The sequence below is a fragment of the Macaca mulatta genome, chromosome X, assembly GCF_049350105.2.
Source record: "Macaca mulatta isolate MMU2019108-1 chromosome X, T2T-MMU8v2.0, whole genome shotgun sequence".
Taxonomy (NCBI): Eukaryota; Metazoa; Chordata; class Mammalia; order Primates; family Cercopithecidae; genus Macaca; species Macaca mulatta.
Window position 1 is genome coordinate 146,398,315 of NC_133426.1, and position 17,614 is coordinate 146,415,928.

The following is a 17,614-nucleotide window of genomic DNA, read 5'->3' on the forward strand; positions in this document are numbered from 1 at the left end:
ACACCCGCCACCACGCCTGACTAATTTTTGTAATTTTAGTAGAGACGAGATTTTGCCATGTTGGCCAGGCTGGTCTCGAACTTCTGACCTCAGGTGATCTGCCTGCCTCAGCCTCCCAGAGTGCTAGGATTACAGGCGTGAGCCACCACACCAGGCCCCATCTTGCAATTTCTTTCTAGGTTTGTATGAGTGTATGTTTATGGTTCTTATCCAAGTGACCAGGTCTAAGTAAGAGACATCAAAAGATCCTTGTGCCCCCTAAAATGAAATAATAATTACAATAGTAATTTATGTCATGTATTTTATTGATATTTTTAAAATAAATTGCCTCCAAGACAGATTGGACTGATCTTGATAGTGATTTTTCCCTCTGCTGGTTTCTTAAGGGATGATGAGCATAAAATAGTTGGTATAAGTTTGCTCTTTCACACTTGGATTTTATTTTTGTTGAGCTCCTAATCATTTAGGGTTACTTCAGAGGTGACTTGATTGTACCCTCTGTCGCACGTAATGATTATATCTTTATCACTGTCATCCTCACTGTAATAACTCATCATATCACTGTCATTCACGTGATCATCGTATGCATTGTTCCTGGAATGTAACTCACGAAAGGACCTGGGAGAGGACTTGACTTTGCTTGAAACATATAGGTTTTGAGTGTTTTTCTCCTTTGCCTCAGAAATATCATTGACCAAAGGCTTATAAGTTTTGGAAACAAGATGTTTTTTCTTGTAGGATTGACAAGTTTCGGCTACTTTAGAGTTGGATAATAAGGCTGCCCTGCCTCGACTCACTGACCTTTTTGGATTAAAATGTTTGGGAGGCTTAGCCAATTCCTTTAGACTGAATGGCTCGGATGGTGACATTTCATTTTGTGGATGAGATGAACAAAGTGGCTTGGATAGCCGAGGTGGCCTGACTGGCTTATCTGAACTGGCTAGATTACACGCATAGTCTAGCTTACGTGATTTTTCTGGACTGCCTGTTCTATGTGCCTTTTCCAGGTGAGATGACTTGCATAATTTTTTTGAGCGTGATGACCTGGATGACCTTTTTGGCTTTGATGGCCTAGTTAACTTTCCTGCGCTGTTTGGTATGGATGGCTTTTGTAGACTTGAGGGCCTGATTAATTTTTCTGTACTGGATGGTGTGGATGACCTTTCTGGACTTGAGGAATCAGATAACTTGTCTACAGTGGATAGCATGGGTTGTGTTTCAGGACTGCATTGACTGGCTGTCTTGGCTTCATTGCATGATGTTTTGGATGACTTGGCTGCTATACCTTTTTTCTTGACCCTGAAAGTATAGAAAATTTGGAGTATATGATTTAAAACAAAAGAGACCTGTTATTATTATCAGAGAACATATGGTACTGTCAGCTTAGACCTGTGGTCTTTTTGGGACTTTAATATGAAAACTGAACACAGTAAGAATTGGAGTGTGATGGCTGGGCATGGTGGTTCACACCTGTAATCCCACACTTTGGGAGGCCAAGGTGGGCAGATCACTTGAGGCCAGGAGTTCGGGACCAGGCTGGCCAACATGGTGAAACTCCATCTCTACTAAAAATATAAAAATTAGCCTGGTGTGGTGGTGCACGCCTGTAGTCCCCAGCTACTCGGGAGGCTGAGGCAGGAGAATCGCTTGAACCTGGGAGGCGGAGGTTGCAGTGAGCCAAGATGATGCCATTGCACTCCAGCCTGGGTGACAGAGTGAGACTCTGTCTCAAAAACAAACAAACAAACAAAACCACAAAAACAGAATTGGAGAGTGGTGAAAGCCACAACTAAGGTTATAAATATGAACTCTTGTTTAATGCTTTTTCTTTTTTTTTTTTGAGACGGAGTCTCGCTCTATTGCCCAGGCTGGAGTGCAGTGGCCGGATCTCAGCTCACTGCAAGCTCCGCCTCCCGGGTTCACGCCATTCTCCTGCCTCAGCCTCCCGTATGCTTTTTCTTAAGAGCATTTTACTATTTAACCACATTAGATAACTGTATAATCCACATATAGAATTACACAAAGTTGTTTCAAATCTACTGTAAAAAGAGAGAAACACACACACACACAAAGAGAGAGAGAGAGAGAATGAACCTCACTTATTTCAGAATTAAACTTTTTATTAAAAAGTCACAAATTGATAATGTATCACAAGAAAAAAACTATAGAAAAAGTCATTGTTTTGTATCATATTTACAACACCAAGTTATCTGTGCATATTTCAAATCATAACATTCCTCTGAAACTAAAGAATACAGTACTGGTACCACATTTTAGTCACCAGTCTTTGGAATGGAATATTTTTAGGGAACTAGTATATAAAAGGCAAGCATTGAGATCATGAGAGTAACAACAGTGAATAATTTTTTCGTGCGATTAAATCTTAAAATGGTAGATTATCCAAAATGTTTTATTGTCTTTGAAAAACAGAGACCCGGCCGGGCGCGGTGGCTCAAGCCTGTAATCCCAGCACTTTGGGAGGCCGAGACGGGCGGATCATGAGGTCAGGAGATCAAGACCATCCTGGCTAACACGGTGAAACTCCGTCTCTACTAAAAAATACAAAATACTAGCCGGGCGAGGTGGCGGGCGCCTGTAGTCCCAGCTACTCGGGAGGCTGAGGCAGGAGAATGGCGGGAACCCGGGAGGCGGAGCTTGTAGTGAGCTGAGATCCGGCCACTGCACTCCAGCCTAGGCGACAGAGCGAGACTCCGTCTCAAAAAAAAAAAAAAAGAAAAAGAAAAACAGAGACCCAATTCCCTCTCTCTTTCTCTTCATTCTCCCACTCTTATTTGGATATTCATGCCCTCTTTTCCTATATTGAATTTATAATGCAATTAATATCCTGGAGTTCAGCTGAACCCTGAACAAGAGACAGTTTGACTAAAGTTAATAATGTACTAGAGAATATTTAAGAGTTGATATAATTTAAGTGAAAATATTCACCTACAAAAGGTTGGTAGCTCTTCAGAAGTCTAAAGTTAATATTAAGTAACCTGAACAATGAAACCTCCACTATATGTACACACACACACACACACACACACCTTGCACTCTTAATTCAAAGGAGTAAAACTTACATTCCTGCTTTGGATGCATCATCACTCAAACAGTTATAATGGAGATAACAAAAACAGATAAAGACAAAAACCATGATGATAATACCGACTAAAATAAGTAGATTTCTTCTAAGGTAGTTCAATTTTGTCTGCATTGATTCAACAGGTTTATCTCCTGCAAAGAGATTGTATAATCAGAGAAGGTGTTAGGTAACCAAGTTTTTTTTTTTTTTTTTTTTTTTACATTGATAGTGGTTTGATAGTGTAGATCGAAATAACATTTCTTCATCAATTATTTTTTAAACCTGATTAATTGTACCACTATTATGTTTTTACCTCATGGATCCAGCCAGTCTAGAAGCTAAATCTGGGAGGCATCACTGACTAATCCATACCATTACCTGGGTTATCCCTGAATCTTGGCTTGCTTATCACATTACCCAGGTTTTTGAATCTGTGTGTGTATGTCTTGCATGTATAAGTGTACTTGAGCGTCAATGTGTGTGTGAATGTGTGTAATTGAAAAGAGATGTGACAAAAACAAACCCTTGTTAAAAACCTACTATATGCTGGAGATCTGGCAAGATGGCCAAATAGGAACAGCTCTGGTCTGCAGCTCCCAGCGAGACCAATGCAGAAGGCGGGTGGTTTCTGCATTTCCAACTGAGGTACCCAGTTCATCTCACTGGGACTGCTTAGGGGTACCCAGTTCATCTCATTGGGACTACAATGGGTGTAGCCCAAGGAGGGTGAGCAGAAGCAGGGTGGGGCGTTGCCTCACCTGGGAAGTGCAAGGAGCCAGGGGACTCCCTCCCCCAGCCAAAGGAAGCCGTGAGGGACTGTATAGCCCAGATACTACGCTTTTCCCATGGTTTTGGCAATCCACAGACCAGGAGATTCTCTCGTGTCCCTACAACACCAGGGCCCTGGGTTTCAAGCACAAAACTGGGTGGCTATTTGCACAGACACAGAGCTAAATGTAGCAGTTTTGTTGTTGTCGTTGTTGTTGTTTTTCCCCCGAGTGGCACCTGGAAGCCCAGTGAGACAGAACCGTTCACTCTCCTGGAAAGGGGGCTGAAGCCAGGGAGCCATGTGGTCTCACTCAGCAGATCCGACTCCCATGGAGCCCAGCAAGCTAAGATTCACTGGCTTGAAATTCTTGATGCCAGCACAGCAGTCTGAAGTAGACCTGGGATGATGGAGCTTGGTGGTGAGAGGGGTGTCCACCATTACTGAGGCTTCAGTAGGCAGTTTTCCCCCTGACAGTGCTAAGGAGGCCAGGAAGTTCGGACTGGGTGGAACTCACCACAGTGCTGCAAAGCAACTGTGGCCAGACTGCCTCTCTAGGTTCCTCCTCACTGGGCAAGGTATCTCTGAAAGAAACGCAACAGCCCCAGTCAGAGGCTTACAGATAAAACTCCCACTTCCCTGGGACAGAGCACCTGGGAGAATGGGTGGCTGTGGGTGCAGTTGCAGTGGATTTAAACGTTCCTGCCTGCCGGCTCTGAAGAGAGCAGTGGATTCTGACAAGGAGGATTCTTCCAGCACAGCACTCAAGCTCTGCTAAGAGACAGACTGCCTCCTCAAGTGGGTTCCTGACCCCCGTGCCTCCTGGATGGAGAGACCTGCCAGCAGGGGTCGACAGACACCTCATACAGGAGAGCTCTGGCTGGCATCAGGCTTGTGCCCCTCTGGGACAAAGATTCCAGAGGAAGGAGCAGGCAGCAATCTTTACTGTTCTGCAGCCTCCACTGATGATACCCAGGCAAATAGGGTCTGGAGTGGACCTCCAGCAAGCTGCAGCAGACCTGCAGAAGAGGGGCCTGACTGTTAGAAGAAAAACTAAAAACAGAAAGCAGTAACATCAACATCAACAAAAAGGACCCCCACACAAAAACCCCATCCAAAGGTCATTAGCCTCAAAGATCAAAGACAGATAAATCCACGAAGATGAGGAAAACCCAGTCCCAAAATGCTGAAAATTCCAAAAACCAGAATGTATTTTCTCCTCCAAATGATCACAACTCCTCTGCAGCAAGGGCACAAAACTGGACAAAGAATGAGTTTGATGAATTGACAGAAGTAGACTTCAGAAGGTGGGTAATAACAAACTCCTCTGAGCTAAAGAAGCACGTTCTAACCAAATGCAAGGAAGTTAAGAACATTGATAAAAGATTACAGAAATGGCTAACTAGAGTAACCCATTTAGAGAAGAACATAAATGACCTGATGGAGGTGAAAAACACAGTATGAGAACTTCAGATGCATATACAAGTATCAATAGCCAAATCAATCAAGCAGAAAAAAGGATATCAGAGATTGAAGATCAACTTACTGAAATAAGGTGTGAAGACATGATTAGAGAAAAAAGAATAAAAAACAAAATGAACAAAGCCTCCAAGAAATATGGGACTATGTGAAAAGACCAAACCTATGATTGATTGGTGTACCTGAAAGTGACAGGGAGAATGGAACCAAGTTAGAAAACACACTTCAGGATATTATCCAGGAGAACTTCCCCAACCTAGCGAGACAGGCCAACTTTCAAATTCAGAATATACAAAGAACACTACTAAGATATTCCTGGAGAAGAGCAACCCCAAGACACATAATCATCAGATTCTCCAAGGTTGAAACGAAGGAAAAAATGTTAAGCACAGTCAGAGAGAAAGGTCAGATTACCTACAAAGGGAAGCCCATCAGACTAACAGAGGATCTCTCTGCAGAAGCTCTACAAGCCAGAAGAGAGTGGGGGCCAATATTCAACATTCTTAGGGAAAAGAATTTTCAACTCAGAATTTTATATCGGCCAAACTAAGTTTCATAAATGAAGGAGAAATAAAATCCTTTCTAGACAAGAAAGGATTTTTGTCTTTTGTCAAAATATTTGTCAAATACTGAGGGATTTTTGTCACCACCAGGCCTGCCGTACAAGAGCTCCTGAAGGAAGCACTAAATATGGAAAGCAAAAATCAGTACCAGTCACTGCAAAAACACACCAAAATATAAAGATCAATGACACTATGAAGAAACTGCATCAACTAATGTGGAAAATAACCAGTTAGCATCATAATGACAGGATCAAATTCACACATAATAATATTAACCTTCAATGTAAATGAACTAAATACTCCAATTAAAAGACATAGACTGGCAAATTGGATAAAGAGTCAAGACTCATCAGTATGCTGTATTCAGGAGACCCATCACACGTGGAAAGACACACATAGGCTCAAAATAGAGGGATGGAGGAATATTTACCAAGTGAGTAGAAAGCCAAAAAAAGCAAGGGTTGCAATCCTAGCCTCTGAAAAAAATGAACTTTAAACCAACAAAGATCAAAAAAGACAAAGAAGGGCATTACATAATGGTAAAGGTATCAATGCAACAAGAAGAGCTAAGTATCCTAAATAGATAAGCACCCAATACAGAAGCACTCAGATTCATACAACAAACTCTTAGACACCTACAAAGACATTTACACTCCCACACAGTAATAGTGGGAAACTTTAACATCCCACTGTCAATATTAGACAGATCAAGGAGACAGAAAATTAACAAGGATATTCACAACTTGAACTCAGCTCTGGACCAAGTGGACCTAATAGAACTCTCCAACCCAAATCAACAGAATATACATTCTTCTCAGCACCACATAGCACTTATTCTAAAACCAACCACGTGATTGGAAGTAAAACACTCCTTAGCAAATGCAAAAGAACAGAAATCATAACAAACAGTCTTTCAGATCATGGTGCAATCAAATTAGAACTCAGGATTAAGAAACTCACTCAAAACCACACAACTACATGGAAACTGAACAACCTGCTCCTGAATGTACATAACAAAATTAAGTCAGAAATAAAGAAGTTCTTTGAAACTGTGAGATCAAAGAGACAATGTACCAGAATCTCTGGGACACAGCTAATACAGTGTTAAGTGGGAAATTTATAGCACTAAATGCCCACATCAGAAAGCAGGAAAGATCTGAAACTGACACCCTAATATCACAATGAAAAAAACTAGAGAAGCAAGAGCAAACAAATTCAAAAGCCAGCAGAAGACAAGAAATAACTAAGATCAGAGCAGAACTGAAGGAGATAGACACACAAAAAACCCTTCAAAAAGAAAATCAATGAATCCAGGAGCTGGTTTATTGAAAATATTAATAAAATAGACCACTAGCCAGACTAATAAAGAAGAAAAGAGAGAAGAATCAAATAGACACAATAAAAAATAATAAAGGGGATATCACCACTGATCCCACAGAAATACAAACTACCATCAGATAATAGTATAAACACCTTTACACAAATAAACTAGAAAATCTAGAAGAAATGGATAAATTCCTGGACACACACATTCTCCCAAGACTAAACTAGGAAGAAGTCAAGTCCCTGAATAGACCAAGTTCTGAAATTGAGGCAGTAATTAATAGCCTACCAACCAAAAAAAGCCCAGGACCAGACAATTCACAGCCAAATTCTACCAGAGATACAAATAGGAGCTGGTACCATTTCTTCTGAAACTATTTTAAACAATAGAAAAAGAGGGACTCCTCCTTAACTCGTTTTATGAGACCAGCATCATCCTGATATGAAAACCTGGCAGAGACACAACAAAAAAAGAAAAATTCAGGCCAATATCCCTGATGAACATCGATGTGAAAATCCTCAATAAAATACTGGCAAACTGAATCCAGCAGCACATCAAATAGCTTATCCACCATGATCAAGTTGGCTTCATCCCTGGGATGCAAGGCTGGTTCAACATACGCAAATCAGTAAATGTAATCTATCACATAAACAGAACCAATTACAAAAACCACATGATTATCTCAATAGATACAGCAAAGGCCTTTGATAAAATTCAACACCCCTTCATGCTAAAAACTCTCAATAAACTAGGTATTGATGGAACATAACTCAAAATAATAAGAGCTATTTATGACAAACCCATAGCCAATATCATACTGAATGGGCAAAAGCTGGAAGCATTTCCTTTGAAAACCTGCACAAGACAAGGATGCCCTCTCACCACTCCTATTCAACATAGTATTAGAAGTTCTGGCCAGGGCAATCGGGCAAGAGAAAGAAATAAAGGGTATTCAGATAGAAAGAGAGGAAGTCAAATTGTCTCTGTTTGCAGATGATGTGATTGTATTTTAGAAAATCCCATCATCTCAGCCCAAAATATCCTTAAGCTGATAAGCAAATTCAGCAAAGTCTCAGGATACAAAATCAATTTGCAAAAATCACAAGGATTCCTATACACCAATAATAGATAAGCAGAGAGTCAATGAGTGAACTCCCATTCATAATTGCTACAAAGAGAATTAAATATCTAGGAATACAACTTACAAGGGATGTAAAGGAACTCTTCAAGGAGAACTACAAACCACTGCTCAAGGAAATAAGAGAGGTCACAAACAAATGGAAAAACATTCCACACTCATGGATAGGAAGAATCAATATCGTGAAAATGCCCATACTGCCTGAAGTAATTTATAGATTCAATGCTATTCCCATCAAGCTACCACTGACTTTCTTCCCAGAATTAGAAAAAACTACTTTAAATTTCATATGGAACCAAAAAAGAGTCTGTAGAGCAAAGACAATCCTAAGCAAAAAGAACAAAGCTGGAGGCATCACTCTACCTTACTTCAAACTGTACTACGAGGTTACAGTAACCAAAACAGTATGGTGCTGGTACCAAAACAGACATACAGACCAAAAGAACAAAACAGAGGCCTCAGAAATGACACCACACATTTAAAACCATCTGATCTTTGACAAACCTGACAAAAACAATGGGGAAAGGATTCCCTATTTAATAAATCATGCTGGCAAAACTGGCTAGCCATATGCAGAAAACAAAAACTGGATCCCTTTTTTACACCTTATTCAAAAATTAACTCAAGATGGATTAAAGACTTAAATGTAAAACCTAAAACCATAAAAACCCTAGAAGAAAACCTAGGCAATACTATTCAGGACATAGGCATGGGCAAAGACTTCATGACTCAAACACCAAAAGCAATGGCAACAAAAGCCAAAATTGACAAATGGGATCTAATTAAACTAAAGAGCTTCTGCACAGCAAAATAAACTATCATCAGAGTGAATAGGCAACCTACAGAATGGGAGAAAATTTTTGCAATTTATCCATCTGACAGAGGGCTAATATCCAGAATCTACAAGGAACTTAAACAAATTTACAAGAAAAAGCAAATGACCCCATCAAAAAGTTGGCGAAGGATATGAACAGACACCTCTCAAAAGAAGACATTTATGGGGTCAACGAACATATGAAAAAAAGTTCATCATCACTGGTCATTAGAGAAATGCAAATCAAAACCACAATGAGATACCATCTCATGCTAGTTAAAATGGTGATCATTAAAAAGTCTGGAAATAGCAGATGCTGATGAAGGGAGGAGAAATAGGAACGCTTTTACACTGTTGATTGGAGTGTAAATTAGTTCAACCATTGTGGAAGACAGTGTGGCGATTCCTCTAGGATCTAGAACCAGAAATACCATTTGACCCAGCAATCCCATTACTGGGTATATACCCAAAGGATTATAAATCATTCTACTGTAAAGACGCATACACATGTATGTTTGCTGCAGCACTATTTACAATAGCAAAGACCTGGAACCAACCCAAATGCCCATCAATGATAGACTGGATTAAGGAAATGTGGCACATATACACCATGGAATACTATGCAGCCATAAAAAGGAATGAGTTCATGTCCTCTGCGGGGACATGGGTGAAACTGGAAACCATCATTCTCAGCAAACTAACAGAGGAACAGAAAACCAAACTCTTCATGTTCTCACTCATAAGTGGCAGTTGAACAATGAGAACACATGGACACAAGGAGGGGAACATCACACACTGGGCCTGCTGTGGGGGTGGGGGGCAAGGGAAGGGAGAGGATTAGGACAAATGCCTAATGCATGCAGGGCTTAAAACCTAGATGACGGGCTGATAGGTGTAGCGAACCACCATGGCACATGTATACATATGTAACAAACCTGCACATTCTGCACATGTATCCCAGAACTTAAATTAAAAAACCCAAAAAACAAAAAACAAAAAACAAAAAACCCCTACTATATGTTAAGTCCCTTGCCAGATTCATTTATATAGTATTAGCTAGTTTGGTGGGGACGGGTTGGTATATTGAGTGGGGAAGGGTGGTAAAGGAGGACCATAAGTCTGTCATCTTGACGCTTATATTTTGCTTAAGTTTTTTACACAGAAGTAGAAATATCAGCTGTTGTATTAGAAATTCTTGAAGACCTACTAATGTTAACACTGCTAAAAGCAACAGCAAAGTAACAGCAGATTTCTTAAATACAGCTGGCTTTTCTAATTAAATACTTTAATGTATACTATAACAGATCATAATTTACAAGTTTTAAGGTTAGGCACCTACCTGTAGTAGAAGATCCATTCGTTTGGTTTGTAGTCATACAATTATTTGTCCAAATGGACAGAAGTAGGACACAAATAACAAGATTCATGTCCGCAACTTGGTTCAAATGATTCGTCTACTAATTCTCAAGGTAACTACTGAATTTATGTGGTTCAGAGTGTTCTAGGCATTTATGACATCATTACCATTGTGTGTCATACTCTGACAACATAATCTCACCATGGGGAAGCATAAGCTTCTGTATACAAATTTTACCAGGTGACTTTTTTTTTTGAGACAGAGTTTGGCTCAGGCTGGAGTGCAATGGCATCATCTTGGCTCACTGCAACCTCCACCTCCCGGGTTCAAGGCATGGTGGCTCACAGCTGTAATCCCAGCACTTTGGGAAGCAGAGGTGGGCGGATCACTTGAGGTCAGGAGTTCAAGACCAGTCTGGCCAACATGGTAAAACCCCATCTGTATTAAAATGCAAAAATTAGCTGGGTGTGGTGGTCGGCACCTCTAATCACAGCTACTTGGGAGGCTGAGGGAGGAGAATCACTTGAACCTGGGAGGTGGAGTTGGCAGTGAGCCTAGATTCCACCACTGCACTCCAGCCTGGGCGACAGAGTGAGACTCCATCTCACAAAAAGAAAAAAAAAAATTCGAAACAAGAAAATTGAGGCATTATTAATTAGAGAAGGAAGTATTTGGAGAAGGTAAGGGAAAATGGGATAGATTTCCTAGGGAAGCAATACTGGGGCTGAGTTCTGAAAGGTAAGTAGGAGTGAATTATCAGGAAAGCAAAAAGAAGAATATTCTAAGTGGAGGAGGCACATGTGCCAAGGCACTGTGATGGAAGGAAGGGTGGCACGTTGGAGAAACCAGAAGAACGTAAGAGAATTGAAGAATAATGGGGAAGCACAGAAGAGCTTTGGGTTGTTTGTTTGTTTTTGAGACAGGGTCTTGCTCTGTTGTCCAGGCTGAAGTGAAGTGACACCATCTTGGTTCACTGCGGCCTCCACCTCCTGGATTCAAGTGATTCTCATGTCTCAGCCTCCCAAGTAGCTGGGATTACAGGCTTATGCCACCATGCCCGGCTAATTTTTTTTTTTTTTTTTTTGTATTTTTAGTAGAGATAGGGTTTCACCATTTTGGCCAGGCTGGTCTCGAACTCCTGGCCTTTGGTGATTTGCCCACCTTGGCCTCCCAAAGTGTTGGAATTGCAGGCGTGAGCCACCAGCCTGGCCCACAGGAGAGTTTTTAGCTAAGGATTGACATGTTAAGGTCTGTGTTTTAGAAAAAGCACTCTGGCTGTAATATGGGGAACAGATTGGAGAGGCACAAGTGGAAGAAAGTAGTAAGACAATTAGGAGGATATTACAGCAGTCTGAGAGAGAGAGAATGGTGGCTTAAAGCAGAGTAGTAGTGGGGAAGATAAAGAAAAATGGACCAAAGCCAGGTGCAGTTGCTCATGCCTGTAATCTGAGCACTTTGGGAGGTCGAGGGGGACGGATCACCTGAGGTGAGGAGTTTGAGACCAGCCTGGGCAACACAGTGAAACCCCATCTCTACTAACAATACAAAAATTAGTCAGGCATGGTAGTGCATGCGTGTGATCCCAGGTACTTGGGAGGCTGAGGCAGGAGAATCACTTGAACTCGGGAGGTGGAGGTTGCAGTGAGCCAAGATCGTGCCACTGCACTCCAGCCTGGGCAAACGAGTAAGATTTCATGTCAAAAACAAAACAAACAAACAAACAAAAACAAAAACCACCACCACCACCAACAAACAAAAAAAGAAGAGAGGTAACGAGGATGATTCATTCATTCAACAAATAAGTACTGAATGTCTATTATGTGACAAGAAGCTTTGGGTTCAACGGTGAACATTCACATAGACGTAGTCCTTGCCTTCAAGTTCAAAATCTAAAGAGGGTAGGCAGACATATACATAAGCAATCAGTAGGCAGTGTGGGTGTGTACTGTCATGCAGGCTATGGCCAGGGAGCATGTACCACCACTGGAGCACACTAAAGGAGCATCTATTCAGAATGGCAACTCCTGGAGGAGATTGCCCTTAAGCTGAGGTGGGGTTTGTTTGTGTTTAAAACATGAGTATAACTTCCTTGAATCTAAAAAGGAGGGAAAGAAAATTGCATTGCAGACAGAGAAGTCAATATGTGCAAAGCATGGTTGAGGGAACTTCATTTCCATATGGCCAAAATGAAGAACGTCCAGGAGTGGAGGTGGGGGGTGGGGGTGAATTTAAGGCTAGAGTGGGTCAGCAGGGGTCAGATTACTAAAAGGGTATGTGTTAAAGGGTGTTCTTTATTTCAATTTCCTCATCTGTTAAAATAAGTAGAAAAGAGGTCAGGTGCAGTGGCTCACATCTGTAATCTCAGCACTTTGGGAGGCCGAGGAGGGTGGATCACTGGAGGTCAGGAGTTTGAGACCAGCCTGGTCAACATGGTAAAACCCTCTCTCTATTAACAATACAAAAATTAGCCAGATATGGTGGCACGCGCCTGTAGTTCCAGCTACTCAAAAGGCTGAGGCACGAGAATCACTTAAACCCAGGAGGTGGAGGTTGCAGTGAGCCGAGATTGCGCCACTTAAACCCAGGAGGTGGAGGTTGCAGTGAGCCGAGATTGCGTCACTTAAACCCAGGAGGTGGAGGTTGCAGTGAGCCGAGATTGCGCCACTGCACTCCAGCCTGGGCAACAGAGCAAGACTCTGTCTCAAAAAATAAAATAAAGTAAAATAAAGAGTAAAAAAGAAATGAAAGAACGTGTCCTATAAAGGTGACAGTCTTTGAAATTATGCATTTGGGGCCATTGGAATAGAATAAAATTAAATATTAATTGGAAAACTCCCAGCCTGGCCAATATTGTGAACCCCCCTCTCTACCATAAAAAAATACAAAAATTAGCCGGGCATAGTGGCAGGCGCCTGTAATCCCAGCTACTCAGGAGGCTGACACAGGACAATCACTTGAACCTGGGAGGCAGAGGTTGCAGTGAGCTTAGATGGTGCCACTGCACTGCTGCCTGGGCGACAGAGCAAGACTCCAACTTAAAAAAATTTAAAAACCAAAAAAAAAATACAACTCAGTTTTACCCTGAAGGTCTAAATAATCCTGCTCATACTTTTTAACTGTATAAAGATCAGAAAATGTTATTCTATTGCTTTTGAATAAGCTGCTTTTGAAAATTTGAATAGGGCTTATAAAGTAAAAGAATTGATCTGTCACCTTTTTTAAAAAAAGAAATCAGGTTTTTGTTTTTGTTTCTTTCCCCTAGTGATGGATACATGCTAGACAAATATCTTAAAGCCAGCATTTCAGAAACAGCTTCCAAATTAATTTGAACATTAACTTCATATTCGCAATGGTTACAAAAACACTTTAGTTTCTTTGGCTTTAACATAGATTTATATGATTTTATTTCATTTGCAAGTTTACATGACTAGCATGTTAGTAATAATAGATGTCACTCAGAAATTCTAGGTATTATTTTGATAAAAAATTGTGCATAATAAGTACACTATAAAGCCCCATTTCTTGCTTCATATTTGTTGTTGTTATTGTTTTGATTGTTGCCAGGACTAGAGTAAAACCCAGTGAGATATTTGCCTCTAGTACAAAATTTAAGGGGTGCTGCAAAATTCAGTAATCAAATAAGATTTTAATGTGATGCTTAAAAATCAAAATTAATGCCAAAAACCTACGACCAACAAAATATTGAACATTTAAATAAAGACAGGATCTGATTCTGCACTTGCATGAGCCTGTCCCACTCCCCTCACCCTAATCCCAGCTCTGCATCTTGAGCCTGCAGGGCCATATTTATTCTTTTCCATTTTAAAAAGCAGAGGGGAAGGGTCCAAGGACTCAGCCAGGTGCTTAACAGGGCTGTGTCCCCAAGACCCCTAGAAATCTCACTAGGTCATTTTCCCCAGAGAGCTGCTCCTGGGCCCTTGTGTAATGATTCTTGGTGAAGAATGGCTGCTCCTGGTTTCTCTCTCCTTGGTTCTCCAGAGATTAACCTGTACCACTTTTCTGATTTCCGCCATTGTATTTGATTATCTTGCTCCCAGTGTCTGGCTGGCATTATATCTAGAGGAATCAGTAGTAGGAAAAGCTCCTAAACTCTTCCCAGCATCCACATGGCAAGTTCGAACCCTTATTCTCATCCAGGTGAGAGGGAGGAACCTTTCTGGGGTTGCCACCTTGGGGAATTTCTACTGCCCTCCTCTGGACCTCAATTGACAGTGCAGTTCCACCTTGGGTGAGGTGGCGGGCGCCTGTAGTCCCAGCTACTCGGGAGGCTGAGGCAGGAGAATGGCGTAGACCCGGGAGGCGGAGCTTGCAGTGAGCTGAGATGCGGCCACTGCACTCCAGCCTGGGCGACAGAGCAAGACTCCGTCTCAAAAAAAAAAAAAAAAAAAAAAATATATATATATATATATATATACACATATATATATACATATATATATACACACCTTATAAAAATTTTAAATCACACAGAGGTATTTCAGACTTCCTTTATCCCTTGAGATCTTCTGACCCCGTTAAAATTGCTTTAAATATTCCTTACTCACAGCTTGCCTGAAGATGCCTGAAATCTTCATCTCTATGTTTATTTGCACTTTAAAATTGCATTAGGAATATATTAATATTAACCCATTCTCATTATGAAAAATACACAAGACAGACATATACAGAATAAAACGTTATATACTCTTTTCCTTCCCCACTCCACCCTATCCCCATTCTGGAGACAATGACACAAAAATTTCATGTGCATCTCTCAGATCTCTTTCTACATATTTATGTACATATCTATGTACATGATGCACGCCCATACTACATATAAATGGGAACATTCTGTAAGTATTCCTTTTCAGGATTAAAAAAAATCACACAACTATTCATATGCTGATATTCAGAGCAGTATTAGTCACAATAGCTAAAAGGTAGAAACAACCTAAATGTCCATCAACAGATAAATGGATAAACAAAATGTGGTATATGCATACGACGGAAAAATATTTAGCCTTAAAAAGAAAGGGAATTCCAATACATAATACAACATGAATGAACCCTGAAAACATTATGCTAAGAAATAAGCTACATATTGTATGATTCCGCTTATATGAGGTACTTAGAGTGGTCAAATTCATAGAGACAGAAAGTAGAATGGTGGTTACCAGGGGCTGGGCAGAGTGGGGAATGGGGAATTATTGTTTAATGGGGACAGAGGTACAGTTTGGGATGATGGAAAACTTCTGGATATGGATGTGATGATAGCTGTACAGCAACGTGAATCTGCTTGATGCCACTGAAGTGTACACTCAAAAAGGGTTAAAATGGTAAATTTTATGTTATATTAATTTTCTATAATAAAAATATAAAAAAATACATAACTAATTCTTAAACCATTTCCTTGTAAAAAAAAAAAAAAAAAAAAAAAAAGGTCAGACGTGGCTGGGCACAGTGGCTCACACCTGTAATCCCAGCCCTTTGGGAGGCCAAGGAGAGTGGATCGTCTGAGGTCAGGAGTTTGAGACCAGCCTGGCCAACATGGTGAAACCTCCTCTCTACTAAAAATGCAAAAATTAGCCGGGCATGTTGGCAGGCGCCTGTAATCCCAGCTACTTGGGAGTCTGAGGCAGGAGAATTGCTTGAATCTGGGAGGTTGTGGTTGCAGTGAGCCGAGATCATGCCGCTTCACTCCAGCCTGGGCAACAGAGTGAGACTCTGTCTCAAAAAAAAAAAAAAAAAAAAAAAAAGTTAGATGTAAACATTTATAAGGCAAAACATGACTGACACCCTTGACCACCCTCCATCCCATTCTTCTTTCCCGAGGTAATGGCTGATATATGTCCCTTGAGTTCTTTTTCTTTGCATTTACATATATTACAGAGCATAGATCTGAAGCCAAAATTGGTTGAAATCCTGGCTCTACCATTTACTAGCTGGCTGACCCTTGGACAAGTTCATGTCCAAGTTCTGTACTTTAAGATCCACATCTGGGCCAGGCACGGTGGCTCATGCCTCTAATCCCAGCAGTTTGGGAGGCCAAGGCAGGTATATCATTTGAGGTCAGGAGTTCAAGGCCAGCCTGGCCAACATGGTAAAACCCCGCCTCTACAAAAAATACAAAAATTAGCCGGGCGTGGTGGTGGGCGCCTGTAGTCCCAGTTACTGGGGAGGCTGAGGCAGGAGAATCGCTTGAACCTGGGAGGCAGAGGTTGCAGTGAGCTGAGATCATGCCACTGCACTCCAGCCTGGGTGACAGAGCAAGACTCCATCTCAAAACAAAACAAAACAAAAAATCTACATCTGTAAGAAGAATAATAGAATCTTCTACATGGATGGAACTGGAGATCATTATGTTAAGTGAAATAACCCAGGTACAGAAAGACAAATGTCTCATGTTCTCACTCATATATAGGAGCTAAAAAGTTGATCTTATGGAGGTAGGGAGTAGAATGATAGTTTCCAGAGGCTCAGAAGGATGTGTGTGTGTGGTGGCGAGGATAGGAGGGTGATAAACACAGGTTGGTTAATGGGTACAAATATATACTTAGGAAGAAGGAATAAGTTCTAGTGTACAATAGCATAAACAGGTGACTATGGTTGACAACAACATATTGTATATTTCAAAATAGCTAGAAGAGAAGATTTGAAATGTTCCTAATACAAATAAATCATGAATGTTTGAGGTGATGGATCTCCTAAATACCCTGAATTGGTCATTACACATTGTATGCATGTGTCAAAATTGATCGCATGTACCCTTATAAATATGTACAATTATGATGTATCCAAAAAGTTTAAGGAAAAAAATAATCGAAGCTTCTAAATGGAGATACAATGAGGATTAAATTAAAGAACGCATGTATGACACTTAGCACAGTACCTAGCGTATAATAAGTAGTCAAGAGGGGCCAGGCGCAGTGGCTCACGCCTGTAATCTCAGCACTTTGGGTGGCCGAGTCAGGTGGATCACCTGAGGTCAGGAGCTCAAGACTAGCCTGGTCAACATGGTGAAATCCCGTCTCTACTAAAAATACAAAAATTAGCTGGGCATGGTGGCAGGCACCTGTAGTCCCAGCTACTCG

At 41.0% G+C, this 17,614-nt stretch overlaps 1 protein-coding gene across 1 annotated transcript; it reads right to left on the minus strand.

Moving 5' to 3' along the window:
• Positions 1–287: 287 nt before the first annotated feature.
• Positions 288–10,617, minus strand: CXHXorf66 (chromosome X CXorf66 homolog). The gene is made up of 3 exons (XM_001084932.5): positions 10,506–10,617; positions 3,081–3,234; positions 288–1,299 (listed from the first exon to the last, which is right to left on the minus strand). Exons 1-3 carry the CDS (start codon positions 10,591–10,593, stop codon positions 456–458), a joined length of 1,086 nt encoding a protein of 361 aa, XP_001084932.1. The 5' UTR covers positions 10,594–10,617; the 3' UTR covers positions 288–455.
• Positions 10,618–17,614: the final 6,997 nt, after the last annotated feature.